The 21,778-nt window shown below is 49.5% G+C and overlaps 10 protein-coding genes; 3 read left to right on the forward strand and 7 right to left on the reverse strand.

Annotated features, from left to right (window-relative positions):
• Positions 1-625: 625 nt before the first annotated feature.
• FFUJ_13671 (probable metallo-beta-lactamase domain protein) lies at positions 626-1,495 on the reverse strand (the record flags this gene model as incomplete). The annotated part of the gene is made up of 1 exon (XM_023576382.1): positions 626-1,495. The coding sequence occupies one exon, from the start codon at positions 1,493-1,495 to the stop codon at positions 626-628; it is 870 nt and encodes a 289-aa protein (XP_023429539.1).
• Positions 1,496-2,878: 1,383 nt separating this feature from the next.
• FFUJ_13672 (related to ubiquitin-specific protease 22) lies at positions 2,879-4,779 on the forward strand (the record flags this gene model as incomplete). XM_023576383.1 has 6 exons in its annotated part: positions 2,879-2,963; positions 3,016-3,249; positions 3,305-3,415; positions 3,553-4,331; positions 4,394-4,627; positions 4,678-4,779. The coding sequence occupies 6 exons, from the start codon at positions 2,879-2,881 to the stop codon at positions 4,777-4,779; spliced, it is 1,545 nt and encodes a 514-aa protein (XP_023429540.1).
• A 361-nt stretch (positions 4,780-5,140) lies between these two features.
• On the reverse strand, positions 5,141-6,471 carry FFUJ_13673 (probable NADH2 dehydrogenase (ubiquinone) 40K chain; the record flags this gene model as incomplete). XM_023576385.1 has 6 exons in its annotated part: positions 5,141-5,358; positions 5,461-5,532; positions 5,592-5,706; positions 5,778-5,894; positions 5,990-6,365; positions 6,446-6,471. The coding sequence occupies 6 exons, from the start codon at positions 6,469-6,471 to the stop codon at positions 5,141-5,143; spliced, it is 924 nt and encodes a 307-aa protein (XP_023429541.1).
• Positions 6,472-6,883: 412 nt separating this feature from the next.
• On the reverse strand, positions 6,884-8,451 carry FFUJ_13674 (probable NADH2 dehydrogenase (ubiquinone) 40K chain; the record flags this gene model as incomplete). XM_023576386.1 has 9 exons in its annotated part: positions 6,884-6,982; positions 7,034-7,369; positions 7,418-7,576; positions 7,632-7,773; positions 7,823-7,914; positions 7,971-8,065; positions 8,133-8,195; positions 8,248-8,261; positions 8,324-8,451. The coding sequence occupies 9 exons, from the start codon at positions 8,449-8,451 to the stop codon at positions 6,884-6,886; spliced, it is 1,128 nt and encodes a 375-aa protein (XP_023429624.1).
• Positions 8,452-8,988: 537 nt separating this feature from the next.
• FFUJ_13675 (related to 26S proteasome regulatory particle chain RPN9) lies at positions 8,989-10,259 on the forward strand (the record flags this gene model as incomplete). XM_023576387.1 has 3 exons in its annotated part: positions 8,989-9,256; positions 9,324-9,559; positions 9,618-10,259. The coding sequence occupies 3 exons, from the start codon at positions 8,989-8,991 to the stop codon at positions 10,257-10,259; spliced, it is 1,146 nt and encodes a 381-aa protein (XP_023429542.1).
• A 242-nt stretch (positions 10,260-10,501) lies between these two features.
• On the reverse strand, positions 10,502-12,498 carry FFUJ_13676 (related to GPI-anchor transamidase GAA1; the record flags this gene model as incomplete). XM_023576388.1 has 5 exons in its annotated part: positions 10,502-10,963; positions 11,016-11,830; positions 11,880-12,118; positions 12,177-12,426; positions 12,483-12,498. 5 exons carry the CDS (start codon positions 12,496-12,498, stop codon positions 10,502-10,504), a joined length of 1,782 nt encoding a protein of 593 aa, XP_023429625.1.
• A 727-nt stretch (positions 12,499-13,225) lies between these two features.
• FFUJ_13677 (proteinase-activated receptor 2-like protein) lies at positions 13,226-14,244 on the reverse strand (the record flags this gene model as incomplete). XM_023576389.1 has 5 exons in its annotated part: positions 13,226-13,440; positions 13,493-13,680; positions 13,734-13,815; positions 13,871-14,008; positions 14,064-14,244. The coding sequence occupies 5 exons, from the start codon at positions 14,242-14,244 to the stop codon at positions 13,226-13,228; spliced, it is 804 nt and encodes a 267-aa protein (XP_023429543.1).
• Positions 14,245-15,002: 758 nt separating this feature from the next.
• FFUJ_13678 (probable aconitase) lies at positions 15,003-17,733 on the reverse strand (the record flags this gene model as incomplete). XM_023576390.1 has 4 exons in its annotated part: positions 15,003-16,490; positions 16,543-16,664; positions 16,715-17,357; positions 17,620-17,733. 4 exons carry the CDS (start codon positions 17,731-17,733, stop codon positions 15,003-15,005), a joined length of 2,367 nt encoding a protein of 788 aa, XP_023429544.1.
• Positions 17,734-19,641: 1,908 nt separating this feature from the next.
• Positions 19,642-20,071, forward strand: FFUJ_13679 (related to BUD20 Protein involved in bud-site selection; the record flags this gene model as incomplete). XM_023576391.1 has 2 exons in its annotated part: positions 19,642-19,871; positions 19,942-20,071. 2 exons carry the CDS (start codon positions 19,642-19,644, stop codon positions 20,069-20,071), a joined length of 360 nt encoding a protein of 119 aa, XP_023429545.1.
• A 132-nt stretch (positions 20,072-20,203) lies between these two features.
• On the reverse strand, positions 20,204-20,934 carry FFUJ_13680 (related to DASH complex component Dam1; the record flags this gene model as incomplete). XM_023576392.1 has 3 exons in its annotated part: positions 20,204-20,405; positions 20,455-20,552; positions 20,620-20,934. The coding sequence occupies 3 exons, from the start codon at positions 20,932-20,934 to the stop codon at positions 20,204-20,206; spliced, it is 615 nt and encodes a 204-aa protein (XP_023429546.1).
• Between the last annotated feature and the right edge of the window lie 844 nt (positions 20,935-21,778).

Below are 21,778 nucleotides of genomic sequence, written 5' to 3' on the forward strand. Positions count from 1 at the left end.
GGAGCTTGGGATCTGATGTGACGACATTGCATTGCACTGCAGCTAGTCTCCGTGATCGGCCGAACTGAAGCTGCATGTGGATTACAATGGGTATCTAGAGTATGGATCTGCTTACAGTACACTTCACCATCAGCAACAATGTCAGTTGTTGAGAACATGGCGAGTGCCGTGGGTTTGTTTGATAGAGTGGCTGCGTTAGTGGACAGGGGCGTGTTCCCAGAACCAGAACCCTGTTGGCGATCCCCACCAGTTACATAAGGTAGTAACATAGGTACTAAGTAAGTTGCCATCCACAAGGTCCATATCACATCAGGATCCATTGATTTGGACGATCCGACGCTGCCGAAGGCCCTGCCTCATATCGCTAACAAGTTTACCATACAAACTTGCTACAAAACTCAGCTCTTGGCATGCCCAAATCATGCCATAAACCTAGCCCAGTTCAGTTCAGTCCAGTCCATCTTGTTTAAAAGTCCGTATTCCCGAGCAAACACGGCTCGTTCCTCACAATGGCCTTTCGGGTAATGAATGATGAATAACTACCTACTAACTTTATCACGGCGATTCGGAAATACACCAGTGACTCAGTTTGGCCTATCCATTGTCTACTCACTGTAGCTCAGACTCACAGAGAAGCCCGGCCATCTACCAGCAACTTCCATTCGTCACCATCATGAGCTACGCGACCTTCGCTCTCCAGCTTTCCCAGTATCTGCAAAACACCGCCACGAGCTGCTGGGTGCAGATTCTGAGGCACATCTTTGTAAATCACTTCGACCAGATCGGTCGCTGTCCATGCCGACCACAGTGCATATTCTTGAGTTTCCACTTCACCAGGCCCCGTCTTCAACGTCTGAATGACCTGATCCTCTCGCTGTTTTCGATGCGCGATGTACTCGGCAATCTTTGCTGGCCCATTCTCAATCACCGGCCCATGTCCAGGGTATGCTCGGCCTTTGAAGAGAGGTTTCATTTCTTCTAGGCTTCGTAGATACGTGATCATGTCCTCAAATACCGCAGTCCCTTGACCGAGGACGTTGTCGGCTGTGAACATTGCGTCTTCTTCCTCAAGAACGAACACCATATGATCCTTTGTATGCCCTGGTGTATACGCTGCTGTCAATGTAGCGCCGTCGACTTGGAAGCGCTGCCCGTGCTTGATTTCATGCTGGGCTTCCTCCGGAGTGTGCTTGAAGATTCTCGTCTGTGGTGAGATGCTCAAGAGATCTTTGATACCACCTTTATGATCATGATGCCAGTGCGTGATGAGCGCGGTATCTATAGTCGCATTCTCTTGCTGTAGAGTCTCGCGAATAGATGAGATCCAAGCATTGCGACCCTCGCCAGTGTCAATGAGAAGCCGGCGACGACCTGTACCGAGAAGATATGTGTTTGTGCCTTGAAGAGTGAATTTGCCTGGATTGCCGCCCAAAATGCGGATGACTGTAGGACTAAGACGCTCTACAGCTGGCAGAGCAATGAGTTGAGTTGCCATGGTACTCCAGTTGTTGGTAATATTCAAGGTGGAGGAACGGCGTATGGGCGAAACTATCGGTGCTGATCGGGAGGGGTCCGGAGCCGGGATCCCCAAAAGTCGGGCCGGGAGTTCGATAGGTAGTGGAGACTTTGAGCCCCGTTTCTAGACAAACAAGCTCAAAGCTCAAAAATGTTTGTGTAGGTCAAGGACGAAAGATGAGAGAAATACCTAGGGAAGAAGATATCGATCTAAAAGAGGTAGGGAGGGAGCTGGTAGTTGTCATCCGGCAATCCAAACTGCTTATTCAATGGAGAATGAATAGACCTCGGCACGACGGTGCTCCTCTTCTAAGTGCATATTGGCGACGGATGGAGACACAGTAATAGGCATCACTTTGCACATCATAAATAATAGCTATAATCTTGTCTGGTACTACATATCAGATGCTGTATTGGAGTTTTCAGATATAGAGAAAATCATTCTCAAGTGACTATCAACTACAACATCACCAGTCAATGTGCCTGTTAGACCTTAGACGCGCCGCGGTCGCGGTTAATATGAGGTTCAGCTGGTGAGACTAGTGCCAAGCTGGGTAAGGTTGGTAGGCAGGTTATCTTATCGCCCTGCATGACATGGATACGTATAATTTTCAAGAGCGCCTCCATCACTTGATGTATATACCCGCCAATCTTACACCGAAAGGTACCCGGCACACTGAGTTTTAGGGAGCCTGCACCCGTTGTAATCTCTCCTAATTTAGTACCTACTATACCTTACCTTACCTTAACTTAGGTACTTTACAGTGAGTGATAGTGGCTTTCAATACCACTCCTGCACTTCTATTTCCATCCAACCCATGCATGCATGCATGCATAGGCGCACTTACTTAATCTATTCTATTAATTGAAGGAACAGTCAATAACTAGGCGCAACAACAAAGTTTGATCTTTTCATCTCTATTGTTTAATTCCTTAGCGGCCACCTCTCGACGCTCATTCACCTCCTACAGTTCATTAATCTTTTTGATATTCAGTTTCAACTCGAAGAGGTTGGCCACCATTTGTCCGACTTTCGGCTTGCTGTTTGTTGGTTGCACATTCATGCAACTCGGTGCCTCGCGTGCATCCTTCAGCCTTGTACACCATCACATCACCCGCCAGGCAAAAGAACGAATAAATAAACGAGCGAGCGAACGTACAACAAACCGATCAAGAATAAACGAATAGTCAGGCCTGTCGTTATATGTGGGTTTTCGAGTGTACCGTACAGTAACTCCTCGCCGCATCCGCTTGATCACGAATCGAGCTCCCTTTTATCAGCCGCATCAACAAGCTTCATTCGTCTGCTACGAGCTTCAATTGCTGCAGCAAAACTCTAGCCGCAAAGGCCTGATTCCTCACAATGTCTGGGCGACCGACAACCCCTGCCTCACCTAAGAACATCAAGGTGAAGTCTCCGGTCCCCGGATCACCAATGTTCGGCTGTGGTATGGCCACCCAATGCTCTGTCTCTCTTTATCCTTGTCTAATTGCCCCTAGAGCATGTCCAACTCCTCCTCAGCAAGAACCAAGAGGTCATGAACAGCTCGATCACGCACTACAAGTTAATCCTCCGCAACATCTTCGATGCGACACCCATCGTCCCCCAAACCTCAACACAAGAGGGCCGACCCGTTACGACCCTTACCTCGAACTACCTCTGCCTACAATGTCCCATGACCGTGTCCGAGGAAGATCGATTGAAACACGGAACCAAGAAACAGCACCGTTTCTGTTAGTAGCCTTCTGCTGCTGCTTTCCGCTGCCTGCGTTGCTAACCCTGGCGCAGATGTTGACTCTCGGAGCGGTTGCCTGTACTGTCAGATGTGCGACGATTTTGTCTGGGACCCAACTCTCGAGGAGCTTCGAGTGAGAAAGATAGGGACCGGCTCTTTTTCTGGTAAGCGATTGTGTGCGGAGATGCATCAAGTCAAGACTCGTCCATACGCGATACAGAATGAGAACGAATGGCTGTATCCTTGACTGATGTGTTACTCGCGGATAGTTTTCTGTCGCCTGAAATTAACTGTTGGCCAGGTCGCAAGAGAAAACACAATGAGCTCTTCTCAGACTCCATGAAGGATGACCCTCGGTATATTACTAACAATACCACGACCGCCTCCTGTCGTGCAAACGGCCTGCGCGGCATCTACAACGCCGGTGCGACCTGCTACCAGAACGTTGTTCTCCAAAGCTTCTTGCACAACCCATTACTGAGAAACTTTTATCTAAGCGATGGTCACCAGAGCAATGATTGTCAGGTCCCTCACTGCCTGAGCTGTGCAATGGACGACATGTTCCAAGATTTTTACGCCCTAGAGAATACTAACGGCTATACTGCTGCCAATATATTGTCAGGTTTCTGGATCTCCGAGAAAAAGGCATTCGAGAATCTTGTTACCACCAAAGAACAAGATGCTCACGAGTTCTTCCAGTTCTTAGCTGAAGAGCTTCATGAACGAAATGGTGACGGCAAAAAACCGGAGATTGGCAGCGAACATAGCTGCAATTGTATCATGCATCAGACATTCTACGGCAAGATGCAGACCACAACAACGTGTCAGAATTGCTCAGGCCAGAGTAATTCCATCCAGTCGTTCCTTGATCTGAGTCTAGGTCTCGAAAATGTCGTCCAGAAAAAAAGCAAGAGGACTGGCCAGAAGAAGCCTTCTCTAACCTTGCAGGATTGCTTGGACGAAGAATACATAAAGTATGACAAGTGCGAGTATCGGTGCAACAACTGCAACGGAACTCAACAAGCCAAACGACATACCAGCATTAAGCGGCTGCCAAACGTACTGTCCATACAGCTTAAGGTGAGTGTAGTCGGTAGCTCGTGGGTGCTGGTATTGGTTCGCCAAGTTAACTCTTTTCACAGCGCTTCGAGTACAGACATGGCCGCCACGATCGTGCCGCATCAAAGGTCGACAACGAAGTCAAATTTCCTCTCCAACTAAACATGCTTCCTTATACCAATCGTGTTCGCAACCACGAGAGTCGTGAAAGCCTTGAGCTGGAGCGATCATGCACCTATGACCTCCTTAGTGTTGTGGTTCATGTGGGTGAGATCGACACTGGCCATTATACATCATACTGCCGGGTCGGCGACCAGGTAAATTTTACTCTTTATGGCGCTGTATCAGAGCTGACATATCTTTTCAGTGGTTCAAGTTTAATGATCACAAAGTCGAGCTGGCGAGCTTATCTGACGTCCTTGGGGCGCAGGCCTATCTCCTTTTCTACATCATTCGCTCGCTGGCCTAGGCAATCGGGGGTTTAGATGAGGAGAGCCAGAAAGGCGTTAATGATCATGGTCAATAAGTCGACTGGTTCCATATATCAGCTGCAGGTTGAGCGCAGTATGGAGCATTGCTCGGCGCATATATGTAGTTTATTAATACCGTGGCACCCTTCTGAAGAGGGCGGTCCATGGTCTTTTTTCAGATGTATCTCTTTTTCTAACTGTGGCGAACTTTACTGGGTTTGGCATCCACAGATATTCCATAAGTCATTGCGCCATGTGTCACACTTCCCGGTCTTGTGTATTCTTCCAAGACCTTGAACTCGAGATGGTTCCAGTAGCGGGTGTCATCTCTTAACGCCTCGCATCTCCCGTTCAACTTCTTCAATCTGATACATCAGATCGCCAGTCCCAAGTTGAACTCTCAAAATTGGCGTAGCAGTAATAGTGGTTACTTAAACCCGCGTGAGCGGGCTCGAATGTTGTCGCATAGACTCCAAGAGAACGGTAGAGCTTGTCGACAATGGTAGCCATTCGTTCTCCCGTGCAGATAATCACACGAGGCGACTTTGGCTTGACGAGCCAACGGCCTGTTAGAGCAACTGGTGGGTGACATGTTAATAGTGAAATCGGAGGGTGCAGATCGTGATACGGGGTGGAGTAATATCCGGATAGTGGCCAGGACGACTGTGAGCATTACTTACACTTTGTCTGGCAGTCATTGCTGAAGAATGGAGGGTCAATGATAATACTATCCAAGCTGCCCTTCAGATGGGCTGAAATAATAATATCAGCACATGTCAAAAGCAGTCCTCAACTAGCAAAGCGGTCATACCTGGAAGTTGGAGAGGTCGCTGGAAGTCATAAAAGACAAACTCGGGAAAGACGCTGAAACGGTGGTCATGTTCGAATAAGACCAGCTTAGGCCGGTCTTCAATAGGCCAGAATCTCTGTGTTCCAGTCAGTTTCTGGGTTCTACATATCAAACCCTAGGCATAACAGAAGTCAGATTTGATCTTACAAGACGGTTCTTGAGCGCAATGAACACACTCGGTGTCGAGACTACGCCAATAGTCGAGCTTGACGATGCACCATCGAGGAGTTGATCGGCCAGAGCAAAGGCTGTTTCGTCGAGAAACTATATCGTCAGGCCCATGTTAGTATGCGTTTCTTTCCACGATGTCAATATCACGAAGTTGTAGTGCCAAGACCAGCCCAGTACGTAATAGATACCCCAACTTCGGACGCAAAGGCACAGACTATATCCCAGAAGCCGATCGCGATGCCATGCCATGCCATGCCATGCCCTCTATCTCCACCGCCAGAGCCAAAAGGCGCAAGACAACTGGACGAGAGGACGTTGTTTGTGCATGTCGTCTTACGTACCCAAAACTGCGATTCGTTCCAATCCTCCGTAAAAGCCGCCATGCTCAGCGGTTGATCGTCCGCATCCTCCGCTACAGGGTCCTCGTCTTCCGGTTCGACGACGCCGAGTCCGGCTCCAGCTCTCGGAGCGGCGCCGGTCCTCAGCTTCTCAAATGTCTTTTCGTGTGCGTCCTTTTCGGCGTGGAACTCGGCCAGCGCGGCCAAGGCGTGACTCGAGAGGCTTCTGGAGACCAGACCAGCCAAAGTCAGTAAACTGGGCCCTGTAACTTGGGGTGACATAGACGTTTGATATATATCTCTTACATGGGCTCTTCATCTTCAAAAGACATCGGAATGTTGTCGTCAAAACGTATCTTTTTCTGGTTTGATATGCAGTCGCTCCAAAATGCGATGCGATGCGATGCGATACGATACAAGGTTTTGTGTAGGGGTTTTGGCGGGGTCCTCTTTGCTGTCTGCCACTGCTTCCTCGACGGTCTAGACTCTCGCTACCAAAGAGCTACATATTGGATGCGATGATGGAGAGCTGTAGGGTAGCCACGTATGGACTGATTCTCTCAACCTTCATATTATCTGATATCATCTCAACCAAAAGGAAACCTGTACAATTGTTCGAACTCGCATACTCTCTAGTCTATGCGGTCCTATATGCACGGACTATTGTCGACTCGTCCGCTCAGCCATGAATCACCAGCCACCTTTCCGGCATTCGCAATAAGCAAAAATTTAAATTCATTTTCTTTACAACTCATCCAAGACATGGATGTACTTCTTCTCTTCCCTCTTCTCCTTCTCTGTCGCAGGGGGGAGATCGTAGAAGTTCTGACTTCGGAATCCTTGCTAAAAAGGGTGTCAGTTTGTGACTTTCACGACCATGAAAGGGGCACTCACCAGGTAGTGGTAGGTGAAGTTGATAATGTCACCAGGCTCAATACCAAGATCCTTAAAGGTCTTGGCCTCAGGGTCAATAACCTGGTCCAAGTACTCTCGCTCAACCTCATCGGCTGACAGAGTGTGCCACCAAAGGAACTTGTTCAGGATCTCAGCAACAGGCTTAAGGATGGCCTTGGGCACGTTGATGTGTCGTCGTTGCTTGTAAATCTCCTTATCGACCATAACAGAAATCTCCTCCATGCTGTACTTCTTGGGTCCGTAAAGCTCAAACGTCTGCCCAGCAGTTGTGTCGTCATAGAAGATCTTCTCAAGAGCAGCACCAACGTCGATAGACTGTGGCGGTTAGTAAAGTTGGCCCAGAGCACTCTGGCAAAAACCTACGTGAACGGGGTAGAACTTCTCCTGCATGTTGTTGGAAGTGAAGAGGTTGGTGACACCAGCAAGCTTCAGAAGCAGGTTGTCCTCAAAACCGAAGATGGGCGCAGGTCGGACAATAGTGGTCTCAGGGAAAAGTTGTCGGGCAACCTCCTCAGCTCGACCCTGCGTCCTTTGTTAGCAATCTCCCCTCCATTTACCAAGCTGAAGATCCACGAACCTTGGTTCGGTAGAACTCAGAGACGGACTGAGAGTTGGCGCTGTGGGAGGAAACGTGGATATATCGGTCGACATCGTACTTGCAAACAGCCTCGACAATTCTCTCAGTTCCCTCAACGTGCACATCCTCCAAGGAGAAGTTCCTGATAATCATTAGTTCCCGTCCTACTGGTCTACATCATGTTGACGTACTTGGTAGGATAGTCGCGGCCAATCAAGTTGAAAACGGCATCGGAATGTCGGACGCTAGCCTCGATCGAAGGGGTGTTTCGAAGGTCGTGCTCCTAGTAAAGGTGTTACTGAGAAGTTCCTAAACATATCGGGACGAATTGGGGCGTACAATGAAAACAACACGGCCAAGATCTCCAGTGACCTTAAGATGACGCTTGGACATCTCCTCGCGGTAGGGAATAATGACAGTGCATCCCTGACGGGCTAATGCCAGTATCAGTATTCCAATTGCCCATTCCAGTTATCCAATTCCTGGTTCAGGCTGGCTCACCCAGTCGGTTGACAATGTATCGTCCTAGTTGGCCGGTTGCGCCAAATACGGTAACAGTATGGCCTGGTTTCCCTCGTCAGTGTTGTTCGTGGTCATCGTAGCTCGATCATCGTACCTCCGAGGGATGAACTAGAAGCAGAATAACATTAGAGGAGATCGGAATAGTGTCAATGGGCCGTGGCTGAGCTTACCGGCCTCCCTCAACACGCATAATAGGCTTGCCAGTTCGGGTAATGGAAATATCGGATAGGTATCGCTTGCCGGCGACATTGAAGGCAGCCTTGCGGGCCGCCCGCGCAGCAAAGAGAGGCGAAGCCATGTTTGCGAATATACAGATTGCGTGACAAAACGCTGCTGTGCCTCGCAATTGGCCGTTGAACGTCTCGTCGTCTCGATAGCAGTGTTTGGTGATGCTAGCCAATTTAGAGCCTCGGGCAACGGCAATTACAGATCACGTGACGGGTCACTGAAATCTTGTAGCTTGTCATTGGTTAGCGCCTTTCGGGTGCTCCTTCAGAGGTCGAAATGGCCCGTGCGCCCTTGATAGGTACGTTGCGACGACCAGGCTGCCTGGTAGCCTCATTGATGAGCTAAGGACCTCCCTCCACACTCCACTGAAGCAATATCAACCTCTACAACCATACCAGCTTCACCGATTATCACGACGGCTGCTTGACGACAACACGATCCAATAGAGAAGAGGCCATACCTACGCTTCTAGGACTCATAATTCGCAAATTCAGCTTCGGGGCAGTACGCGCCAATAAATTAAGGCTGCAGGCAAGCTAGCTTCAGTTGCTGTGCACGTCACCCATACACATCGGTTCCACCGACGTCAAATACGAATCTCGCCATCATGAGCAACGAGACCATTTCCGATTTTCTTGCCGAGCAGCGCGATGAAGCTCCCGAGGAGCTCCAGCCTCTCGTTCTCGACTTTGAGAACTTCTGGGAGCGCAAGCTTTGGCACCAACTCACTGACGCCCTCGTAGAGTTCTTCAGCCACCCCGAGAGCGCCCCTCAACGACTACCATTCTACAGAGTTTTTATTCTCAAGTTTGCCGACAAGATCAACCAGTTGAAGCTCGTGGACTTAGCATTGAAAGCAGCAACAGAGTGTGAAGGTGAGATTTAAATGCAACATGCTCCGAAGCCGGCGGATTACTGACCGATGGTTTTTGAACGACATAGAAGACGAGCAGCGCCTTTCTTTCCTCCAATCAGTCGCCAACAAGGTTGACAACGAGAACTCCCAGGATGCTTATGTCTATGCCTTGGTTGCTGTCGCCCAAGCAAAGCTGGACTTGGAGGAGCTAGATGCTGCGCGAAAGGACCTGGATACAGCCGAGCGGATATTGGATTCTTTCGACTCTGTAGAGAATGTGGTTCATGCTGCTTTCTATGATGCAAATGCCATCTACTACCAGGTACGTTTTTCATCTCAGACTTTGGATATCTGGTGAACCTCGCTGACCCCTCCCTCAGCGCAAGATGGACTTCTCCAACTACTACCGCACTGCTCTCCTCTACCTTGCCTGCATTGACCTCAACGCAATGACTCCTGAGGAGCGACACAAGAGAGCATACCACCTCAGCATTGCTGCCCTTGTTTCAACAAGCATCTACAACTTCGGAGAGCTCCTGCTCCACCCCATCCTTGACGTCCTCGCTAAGAGCGAGCATGCTTGGATGCGTGATCTGCTATTTGCTTTTAACCGTGGAGATCTTGACGCTTATGACCAGCTTTCTGATCGTGTCGAGTCCAACAAACTTCTCAAGAACAACGCCACGCATCTTCGACAAAAGATCTACCTTTCCGCATTGACTGAGGCTGTCTTCCGCCGTCCTCCCCACGACCGCACCCTCACGTTTGTCACCATCGCTCAGGAGACCAAGGTTCGACCCGAAGAGATCGAGCATCTCATCATGAAGGCTCTTAGCCTAGGTCTGTTGCGGGGAACTATTGACCAAGTTGACGGCGTCGCTCAAATTACCTGGGTTCAGCCCAAGGTGCTCGACATGAAACAAATCGCTGCAATGCGCCAGCGGCTGCTTGACTGGGACTCAAGCGTCAACCAACTTGGCAACTGGATCGAGTCGGCTGGCAAGGATGTGTGGGCTGCGTAGACGAGGTCTCGGCCGGAGTACGGTCTAGGGAACGTATGGCAATCAAACGAACAAATGTACAGTATAGACGAATAGAAACTTTGCTGTGGGCAGATGATGATCTTTTGCCCAAGTCAAGACTATTAATTCTAAATTTTGCCTACTCTATGTGTCCTTGTTTGTTACTAAAAAACAGAACCACCATTCTGGCGGCGCAATGCATGCTTTGCTCCCTATCTTACAATCCGAACCCCTGATTTTCCTCAAGCAGTAACCTCTCCGAAGACATTGACCATGCCTACAAGCCAGGCTGGCCACCAAAGGCACCATACTACAACGGGTGTGTACATGCCCCAGACGTTCCAGCCGAAGCTAGCCTCCTTCAGCAAGTCCGCAATACTAATGTCCCAGATTTGGGCCGCAGCGTACAAAACTGTAGGTGGTGACACGACATTGAGGAGACCTGCTAGAGACCAGCGAAGCCCCAGGCTTTTGACCGGCTGGACAAAGCTGAGTGGGCTTGAGAGTACGCCGATGAGAAAAGCAAGAGAGAAGTTGAGAGTTGCAAGAGTAGAAAGACACATGCCAAGAACGAGAAGAGAGAAAGACTTTGTGAGTTGGAAGTGCTGCATCGTGGGCTTGGTGCCAAGTGTTAGGAGACGAGAGATCGCGAAGGGTAGAATGGCCGAGATGGCGGAGAATGCAGCAAAGGCGGGCGAGAGTAACTAGAGGTAATCAGTATAAGGCCGGAAGATGATGATATTGGGTGGCACTTACGCCAGCGGGAAGGTGGTTGAATATGTACAGAGGTACAGCTGCGAGACCCTGGCAGACAGCAACAACACCGAGCGGAACAAACAGATCCCGTCCAGCTTGTGTTGTTTCAAGAGATGCGGTAGATGTCTTCTCCTTGGGTTTCTGCGTCGCTGGTGATTGACCGCTCTTGACCCAGAGAGAGATAGCCATGATGGTAAAGTTGGCAGCAATCAACATAGCACTGGGAAGATAAGTACCGATACTAACGAAGCGATCGGTCTGCATCAGAAGATAAAAGAAGAAACTCTGGTGCAGATGCTCAAGCAAATTATTCAGACTTCGGAATGACCCCTCAACCAGGCGTCCCATGGCCATCTCATCATGCCATCCTTCGCCGTAGGGCTGAAGTGTCACGGCATCAACGTGATATGGGATGAAGCTGCTGTGAGCACCAGCTGCATACCCGAGACCTTGGTTGAGCATGCCACGCAACATAGTTTGTAAACGATCAGGGTAGGTACCCTTGTGCTCTGTCATCTTCTGAATAGAAGTACCGATACCCATCTGGCCACCAGCAATGTTGACGATTGAGTTGATAAGATCAAGATTAGGAAGCTGGCCATTAGGGCCATCATAAATCACATGAACAGACTTGAAGCTCTGTTCTTGGGGGTAGTCGATAGCAAGGGCACCCTGAAGAGCACCGGACTTGAGAGGTAAAGGAGCCACAAGATCAGGGTTATGAGCATCATGGTATGCGTCAACCCAAGCCTGCGTGCCTGTCTTGCTATCGGGAGGAACTACAAGAATGATGTCCTTAGACCAGAGTGACCAGCCTATACTTGTCAGCATCTATCGCTTGGTTTAAGTTTCAGGGGTACATACGTTTAAAGTAACGGACCAAAGTCAATGCCAGAGATACGCCGTTGCGGTTGAGCTGCTCCTCAACGTTCTTCCATGCAGCTACCAATACAATTGCCTCGGTGGCATCACCACGGGGAGCTTGCAGGATTGCGTAGAGGTTCTGTCCTGAGTACTCATGGCCAGCTGAGTGGTAGGTGTAATTTTGACGCCCAACCTTTAATCCAACACCCGTGAGAATCTTGCCGAGCCTGTCGTTGATCCTGTAACCAGCCCAAGTTAGTGACTGCTCTACTTCCCCAGATCCACATCAAGACGCACTCATAGTTGTTCTTGTCGACTACATCGTCAACCTCATGTCGGTAGGCGCGGAAGATGTTTTGTTCGCTTCCTCCAAAATATGTATGCACTTGACCTGGCAACAGGGCATTCTCTGAGATGTACGTCCGACGCGAGTATTCGTTTAATGGCAGAAGAAAGAGCCAGATTACACCGATCGCGATGCAGATGAAGGACAAGTAAGGGGGGAGTTTTAGAATACGAGGATCGCGACGTAGCGACAGCGCTGAAGCTATAGAACATATTAGCCGATGGTCAGAATATGGGATGAGAGAGGCGATTGCATACAAAGTAGTCGCGACATCGTTTAGCCAATGTCTTTGTGGTCAAAGACTTGGTCTCTCGATGCTTGAGTTGAGGTTGAAGTTATCGTTGGCTTAGCCTCTTGGAAGCAAAGAGATTCAATCATTAAAGAGGGTACGTACCGTCATGACAGCTTTCCATTAAATGGAAGCTCCCCGGCTTCAGGGGGATAGATTGCGGGCCGCCAGCAGTGAATGCGGGGCAGTCTATGCGGCTACCGGGGGTTCATGTCGATCGAGAGCTACAGCATTAAATAGTTGTTGAGATTAGAACCAGGCTTAACACTAGGTAGGTAGTGCTTCAATATATAGTGTTCAGGCATGGATTGTCTCTACTGTAGGGATGCAGTATTATAATGGAATCAAGAACTCACTACAAGAGTACCTAGACACATCCAGACTGTAGCAGACACGTCAAAGCAACGACAACGGATGAACCATCATGACAACTGAAACAATCTTCGTCCTCTACCTTTATTGTCGATTCATCCATTATAATAATACCTGAAAGAGTTCATAGCGGAAAGGATCATGACCAGCTAGATGAACCCGTCCGGACGTCCATTCATTCCTTTGCTTTTAATCGCTACGCCAATCCCTAACGCGAGAGACTCCACGAAAAATGAAATGCCCCCTTTCTATAGTACAATTCGAAAAAAAAGAGCGTGCAACAAGCACTTCCGTAGCATTACAGTTACACAAAATTACACGCGCACCATGTACGCTCGTTCAAGGTCCGAGACGCTGGGTTGTACCAACCAGCTCCGTCGCTGCGCTGCCACTGGGACCAGGGCGGTTGGTTGTGGGCAAAACACCAAATCGGCCATATGTTGTCTTGTCGATGCTAACATAGTGAGGGAGAATCTTGAGCAAGTTGAGTCGATTCTCGACCCATCGAAGACCCCATTCAGGGGGGGCGAGCAGCTTGGCATATCCAAAGCCAGCTATTCTAGCTATTAGTTTCCTGTCGACCACGACAGGGACTGTGAGACTTACCGACGTATCCAATTGCAATTCCACATAGGTGGCCAAGAAGACTAGTACCAGGTACCAATGCCCTCACAACCATACACATGATTAAGGGGGTTGTCCACGTTGGGATATGGACAGTACCGACAACGAAATGAGGGTTGGTTTTGTACGTTTGAATAGACTCCATCGCCAGTAGAGTGAATACCCACATGCTAGAACAAATATTAGTCCAAGTTCCTGTCTAACAATTTCCTCGTCGCCGTACCTCGCCCCCAGAACGCCATGGTTTACGTGGAATACATATCGCTCGATCAGAACGTACATGACAGCCGGTATCGATGTCAAGGCTAGATAAAAAAACAAGTCAACTCATAGTCCTTTAGCATATCTGAGGCTTCTTACGTCCAAAGAACAAAGCAAGGGATGTTAAGGTGCCATGTTCGTTCTCGAATCGCTCCATGAGAGGAGTAAGCGCCGCGAGGTTAAGGATGGCATGGATAATGTTAAGATGTATTAACGGGAACGTCGACAACCGATATGCTTTGAACAAGTCTAGTTAGCAAATGCGCAATGATTCAATATCGCTTGGTAGTACCATTTGTAATGCTAATCTCTTCAGGGATGAGGGCGCCCCATTCTCGTAGGTTCCATACTGATTGTAGCGATGCGATCGCGAGAGCAATAATAGCGACAATGATAAGTCGTGTGAATAGCGGCAGCCTTGTCAGATATGATCGGGCTCGTAAAGCGTTGAAGTTCTGGAGACGGGGTCGCATGTCTAATAGATTCCAGGGCTCGGAGCAGCCGGATGATCACCGTTTTAAAGGAATGAAAGGACCGACGACACGAAGAGGATAATAAGATAGAAGCAAGAGAACTAATACGAGTTTCTTGACAACAAGAAAAAGGCCAGTTGAAATCGCAAATCACTTCCACGCCCTTAGAAACAGTCGCAGGACGATGGCAAGTCAAACTGGACAACGGACCCTTGACCCTTAGGTCGAGGTGTGGCTATTGACTTGTCTCAGCACGTGATCAGTGCACGGCCACAATTGATATGAAAGGTGGGCGGTGTACTTGTGTTTGGGACGTAGTTATCATGGGGTGCTCAAAATGTTCGAGGATCCATGGGCACTGAGGAGATACGTAGGTAGGCAGGCAAGTAGGCAGGCAGGAGTAGAAAATTAGGAGCCTGAGGAGACGTTCACACCATTACTCGGGCTTCATATCTCAACAGGCTGGCACGATAGATCCATACCAGGTATCACCGTGACACAACATCAATGAAGCAGATGCATTACTAAAAAACAAGAGGTTTTGAACGGTTAGAATTTTGTTACAACTAATGAAAGCATGGCTATTCCTTTGCTACAAATATGTAAAAGACATGGGCGCTCAACATTTTAGACATATACCGTCCGTTGAAAAGCCCCTCTACTGTCTGCCCTCGAAACCCAATCGAGAACATCAGGATGTACGCCGTATGTGACCCAAAATATCAATTTGCTCTTCTTTACTTTACGTCATTCCTTCTTTAGTTCTTGGTGGCCTTGGCCATGGTGTTCAAGGCAGAGCCGTTCTTGAACCACTCGATCTGGGCCTCGTTGAAGGTATGGGACAGAGGGATCTCGAACGATGGGCTGCCGTCGGCGGGGTGGACAACAAGGGGAAGGGGCTTGCCAACAGCGAGCTGAGTGCAGAGGACATCGACCTTGTCATCGGGTCGGATCTTGTCGTAATCGGCAGGATCGGTGAAGGTAAGAGGAAGCATACCCTGTTTCTTCAGGTTGGTCTCGTGGATACGGGCGAAAGATCGGGTAATGATGGCAAGACCGCCAAGGTGACGGGGCTCAAGAGCGGCGTGCTCTCGGGAAGAACCCTCACCATAGTTCCAGTCACCAACGACAACCCACTTAATACCCTTGGCCTTGTAGTCACGGGCGACAGCAGGGACAGCACCCCACTCACCATTGGTGACGTTCTTGATCTTGTTGGCCTCGCCGTTGGCCTCGTTGATGGCACCAATCAACATATTGTTGGAGATGTTGTCAAGATGACCACGGTACTTCAACCAGGGACCGGCCATGGAGATGTGATCAGTGGTGGTCTTGCCCTTGGCCTTGATAAGGATAGGGATGTCCTTAGCATCCTTGCCATCCCAAGGCTGGAAAGGAGTCAAGATCTGGAGGCGATCGGAGGTAGGGGCGACATCAACAGTGACGCTGGCACGGTCACTGGGAGGAGCCTGGTAGGTGTCCTGACCAGGGTCGTAGCCCTTGCTGGGGAGACCATCGCCGGTGGGAGGGGCAAGCTTGAACTCCTTGCCGTCCTTGTCCTTCAGGCTATCGGTAAGAGGGTTGAAGTGGAGGGAGCCGGCAATCGTCATGGCGACGACCAGATCGGGAGAGGCGACGAAAGAGTGAGTGGCGGGGTTGCCGTCGTTTCGGCCAGTGAAGTTACGGTTGTAAGAAGAGATGATAGAGTTGGCCTCACCCTTCTTGACGTCGCGTCGGTCCCATTGACCAATGCAAGGACCGCAGGCGTTGGCAAGGACGATACCGCCGAACTCCTCGAAGGTCTGGAGCTGACCATCGCGCTCGATGGTGGCGCGAATCTGCTCAGAACCGGGGGTGACAGTGAAAGCGGACTTGGCCTTGATGCCGTGGTTGAGGGCATCACGGGCAATGGAAGCAGCACGGGTCATGTCCTCGTAAGAGGAGTTGGTGCAAGATCCGATAAGACCGACCTTGAGCTCCTCGGGCCAGCCGTTCTCCTTGACAGCCTGGCTGAACTTGGAGATGGGAGTACCCAGATCAGGAGTGAAAGGACCGTTGATGTGAGGCTCGAGCTCGGAGAGGTTGATCTCGATGAGCTGGTCGTACTCGGCACCCTCGTCAGGCTTGAGGCCGTGGGCGTACTGGCGGGCGAAGTCACCGATCTCCTTTCGCTTGGTGGCGGCGAGGTAGTCGTACATGCGGTCGTTGAAGGGGAAGACGGAGGTGGTGGCACCGATTTCAGCACCCTGGAGAATATCAGCCAATAATCCTGTTCATCGAGGATCAAGAGTCACTTACCATGTTGCAAATGGTGGCCATACCGGTACAAGAAATAGCGTCGGTGCCAGGACCGTGGTACTCGACAATAGCACCAGTACCACCCTTGACAGTAAGGATATCGGCAACCTTCAGAATAATATCTGAAGATGTGTCAGCTAAGTCAGGAAGAAAAGTGAGAGGTTATCCTTACCCTTAGGAGCAGTCCAGCCGTTAAGCTGACCAGTGAGCTTGACACCAATAACGTTAGGGGCCTTGAGCTCCCAGGGGAGGTCGGCCATGACATCAACAGCATCAGCACCACCGACACCAATGGTGGCCATACCGAGACCACCACCGTTGACAGTATGAGAATCAGTACCGATAAGAAGACCACCAGGGAAGCAGTAGTTCTCGAGGAGGATCTGGTGAATAATACCAGAGCCGGGCTTCCAGAAACCGATATCGTACTTGGCACAAGCAGTAGAAAGGAAGTTGTAGACCTCCTTGTTAATGTCAATAGCGCGGGCAAGATCCTTGGCACCACCAACTTGCGCCTCGATCAAGTGATCGCAGTGGACAGTAGTGGGGTTGGCAACCTTATCCATGCCAGCAGACATGAACTGAAGGATAGCCATCTGAGCGGTGGCATCCTGGCAAGCAACACGGTCAGGTCGCAGCTTGAGGTAGCTCTTGCCACGCTGGATGTCTTGGCCATGAGGGTCGTCCAAGTGAGAGTAGAGGATCTTCTCAGCGTATGCCAGAGGTCGGTTCAGACGAGCACGAACGATGTCGAGGTTCTCGGACATCTTCTTGTAGTTGATGTAGTTACCCTCCTCCCAGTTATTCTGTCGGACCTGTACAGCGAGGCATATTAGCACAATTGTGCCCGAATCTCATGTCTTGCATCTTCCTGAGTCCATAACCAGGGCTTCATATCCTCTCGTTTCCATTGAGCTATAAGTAGCGCAGTTCAAGCCTCGGCATTGCCGGTGGATTGGCAGCCGAAATGGCCCATGCGCCGAGGGGATTGGCGTCTGGATGGTAGTGCAAAGAGGAAGTGATGAAGCCTCGTGTCATGGGATCAAGAGACAACAATGCAATCGGTTTGAGGCTTACCTTCTTGTCCAGAGGGCTATCTGAGACTGTGGCCATCCGGCGGAAGCCAGAGGCAGCACCAGCAAGGGCGCGGCTCCGGGACATGTTGCCCAGGACCTGGCGTGTAGCAAGCATTGCGACTACGGTGCTATGAGGGGGCTGTCATTAGCAAAGAGTGATTAACCACGACTGTTGGGTACTGTAATTGACTTACGACCCAATATCGGTCGATGAGTGACTCGATTATGCTTGAAGGGTGATTGCGAATGTTCAACTGAAGAAGTTGAAGCTTTTCGGGTGGGTTGAAGGAAGAAGGTGGGGGAATGTGCTGCCGAGCAGGTAAGGATTTTATGCTCTTCAGCCGGTCATGTGTTTATCTGGGTTAATGCAGCAATTGGGTTCTATAATTTAGCTCAAGCAAGAAACGGACGTAAAGTTTATGTATTTTTTTGGTTTTAAATTCTTATCAAATATTGTAGAGGTTTCAAAGGACATCATCTCATTGTAATAAAGTCTTGTTCTACATCTTGTCATGTCAACACCGTTTCCATCTCATACATAGTAATATTCATCTTCTTCCACAGGAGCCACGATTTGATTCTCTTTTTTTCCTCTGGTTGCGAGGCAGTTGCTGTTACCTCGGTCTTGCGGGCACCCGTTACGGCGTGAGCCCCCGGACCATGATGTAATTTCCGCACCGTGGGCCCCGAAACGGTCTAGGCGTCCATCACGCCCCGGAACCTCACAATCAATGACAAAAGATGCTCTCTGGTTGGCCAAAACTCTGACTCGCTTCACAGGGTTTAATCGCTACAGTTCCTCGGGCCAGCGGCTTTACCTTCGGTCGCCGCTGAACGGACATATCCCTTCGCACATGCGATCCTCCGAGGTCATGATGCTCGGTCACCGATCTTTTTTGGCTTCAAACACTGTTTTTTCGGAATTCAATTTTCATCCGCGAGCGGTTGAGGGAATTTGGGGTAGCCCTTGAACGAGGGGGAATGTGAAGCTTTGCACCAAACCCCAACCCCCTATGCCCTTGTATGCACACCCCAATTGTGGTTCTGCCAAATGTCATGCCGCAGACCGCCCTGCTCATATGTATTATCCAATGATAACTGAGGCGATTATAATCTTCATATCCGTTCTTGGAACCGATTGTAGGCTCTTGTCCACCTCTAAGCCGCATTATGAACGCCCTGTGTCGTAACCCACAGTACTGATGGAGCACTTGGAGCCGATCAACACAGTCGCATATTCTAGTACAGCGCAGACGGCTAAGCAAACGCCCATCTAACCGTGCAAGCGTCCTTCTTCTGGTCCTCTCGGGCTTGAAGTCTACACAGTGACTTGCTCTTTGCCGATCGTTGATCCCGGAGCCGGCGACCCCAGACCCGCTATCCGCCGGGTATCACCAAGCCCGGTCAATTCCCATCTGATAGCTGAACAGGCTAACAGGCTGGAAGGCTGGGCATGTGACAGCATATCTCAATTTTATGGGAGGTTGAACGCGGATTGACTCGATGAAATTTCTTTTCAAGCATGACAGAGCATTAGAATGAAACTAAAGATCAGAGAGCGGAGGACTCCAACGACAATACAAAAATTGAGCTGGTCACAATTCCATTTTACAAGTCTATTTACACTGATGTTTCCCTTACTAGCCCAATGCTGAGGTGTTTAGTTGTTGTCAGAAGATTACAGTGATATTTGGGACCTTTCCCTTGTAGACTTTCCTTTTTACTTTGTTCAGTTTTATTGTTCTGTCGTTTTGTCTCTCGTCACTTCCCTTCTATTTCCACCCATAGTTTCTCCAACATGATTTTTGAGTCGCAGAATGGTCGTGATATCGTGCCTTATCCAGATTCGAACTGTGGTATTGCCCCGCATCCGTCTTATCGCGTTATCGGATCAGCCCCACCGGAACTTTTTTCGAAAATCGCCAACCTCAACGACCGCCTAGCTTGAAGTGTTGAAGTTACCAATATCACAATCTGGCATAGCATACTTCAAGAACCGCATTCGTCCCAAGTCACCGCGAAGATGGGTGTCACAAACAAGAAAACAATCACCAAGACAAGGCGCAAGACTAGAGACGTCGACCAGGTCAAGGCCGACCTCATGTCACCCAAGCATCTGAAACAATTCATGGAGACGAAGGCTGCTGAGGACCTTCCCGGCCTTGGGCGTCACTACTGTGTTGAGTGCTCCAAATGGTTTGATACGGACGCTACTCTTGTCTCGCATCAAAAGGGAAAGCCTCACAAGAGACGGTACGTCACATAGTGACTCGCAATGGATATCTATTTGTCTATTCTGACATGTTTACTAACTCCCCGCTAGAGTCAAGCAGATCGCCGAAGGACCATACACTCAACAGGAGGCCGAAGCTGCCGTCGGCTTGCGAACAGATAACGGCGACCGAAAGCGTACATTTGCCGACCAAGATAACGATGTTGCCATGGACGCCTAAATCTTGTCCGATAAAATTCTTCATAGCACGCTAAAAGGGGGATATAAAATCCTAGGGCGCATCGGAGCTGGGCTTGATTTTTGACATTGCAAATGGCGTTTTGGAAGATTTCTGTCGATGTCCCGATTATATTCACCTGACACCACGACCGCGCGCTCTGGCCAGTCCACTAGGCCGGCTACGTCCAACACCGCGAGTCGATCTTCCCCGAGACGATGTCCCTCGACCGGGAGCAGCGGGGAGACGTGATTGTCTTTTTGGAGGCTCTGGTGTGGTGAATTTAGAAGACTTGGTGGTAGTAGGAGGATTCTCGACAAAGGACGTGTCAGTGGTCCTGGAGGCTAGTTAGAAGGGCCAATAACGGTCTTAATAAATAGACTTACATGAACGTCATTTCTGCATCAGCCTCTGATTTTGATGGGGTCACGGCGGGTTGTTCTGGTTGAGTTCTGTCTCTGCGGAAGGATTCTGGAACAGGTCCCTGCGAGAATCAGCCTTAGAATGACAAAACCGTGCATATCCGATACGGATAGCTTCGATAGACATACCTCTGGGAAATCAACGCAAAAGGCATTCATATTCAGGCCATAAAGGAAGCTCGCGAACGATTCGCTGAATCTCGCTAAACTCTCGTGCATAAGCTGAAAATGCATCATATTCGCCTCGAGGTCGGCCATGGCATCGGACAGCTCAGCAAAGGCTGGCTCAAACGCATTCAGCGGAAATGGCGCATCATGTTCTCCAGCACCTCGCGCAGACTCGCGAAAGGATGATCGAGATGAAGGTCGCAGCGGGGTGGTAGGTCGTGAAGTTCGGGAACGAGAATTTGAACGTTTGCTGGGATCAAGAGGTGTAGTCGACATCTTTGCAGCTTTTGTGCTGTGTTTCGGATTCGCAGCTCTGCTTCTGTGTATTGTTTCTTGTATTCGTGGCTTGGCGTTCTGGGTGATGCAATCCGCGTATCGATATCACGACCTGAAGTTGGATTGTACGAAAGTCAACAAACACTGGAGGGAAGTCTGCTGTGGCGTCCCCGCAAATCGTTTCAAGATGTGGCTCCCAGTCCCATGTGGATGTGGCTTTAACCACGACGCTGCCGTTGCCCAGATAGCATCATATGTACTTTACATCTTGCCCGAATTTGATATGAGTTGGTCTCGAATCTTACTTACTTTTTTAATTTGATATGATATTTTTTTTGCACTCATCACATCAAACATTGTGTTTGCCAATCTCTACTATCCATATTTGAGAGGTGTCGCGTGAGCAGTCTTCCTTCCAGGGGCAAACATAACGAAGACATACGATAGATACAGACCAAATAAAGAAAAGTCCATTGTATGAAGACTTTATTGGAGCACACTGCCATGTTATGAACATTCATTTTACATCGACTGTGGAACATGGGGCCCCTTGACCGTGGGATATCGCAGGATTCTTTGTCTTCAAGCTGTTAGCTAGGTACTTAGCTTAGGTAGCTCTGTAGGGTAGAGCACAGCCACGCTCACACTGGGCGTGTCCATGCTTCGTTATCAATCGTTTTCAAGTGTCTTGCTAATTTCTCTTCTGGCCACGATCTCGATAATGTGTCACCTTTTGTTCAGGATATCTTAGTTGGGGTTCTTGAGGTGTGTGACAGAACAGCGTCAACATCAATAATAGGCCTCCAATCTTTGTTCCCGAGTACTCCGAACACTAACAAATGCC

This window comes from Fusarium fujikuroi, chromosome FFUJ_chr04, assembly GCF_900079805.1.
Source record: "Fusarium fujikuroi IMI 58289 draft genome, chromosome FFUJ_chr04".
Taxonomy (NCBI): domain Eukaryota; kingdom Fungi; phylum Ascomycota; class Sordariomycetes; order Hypocreales; family Nectriaceae; genus Fusarium; species Fusarium fujikuroi.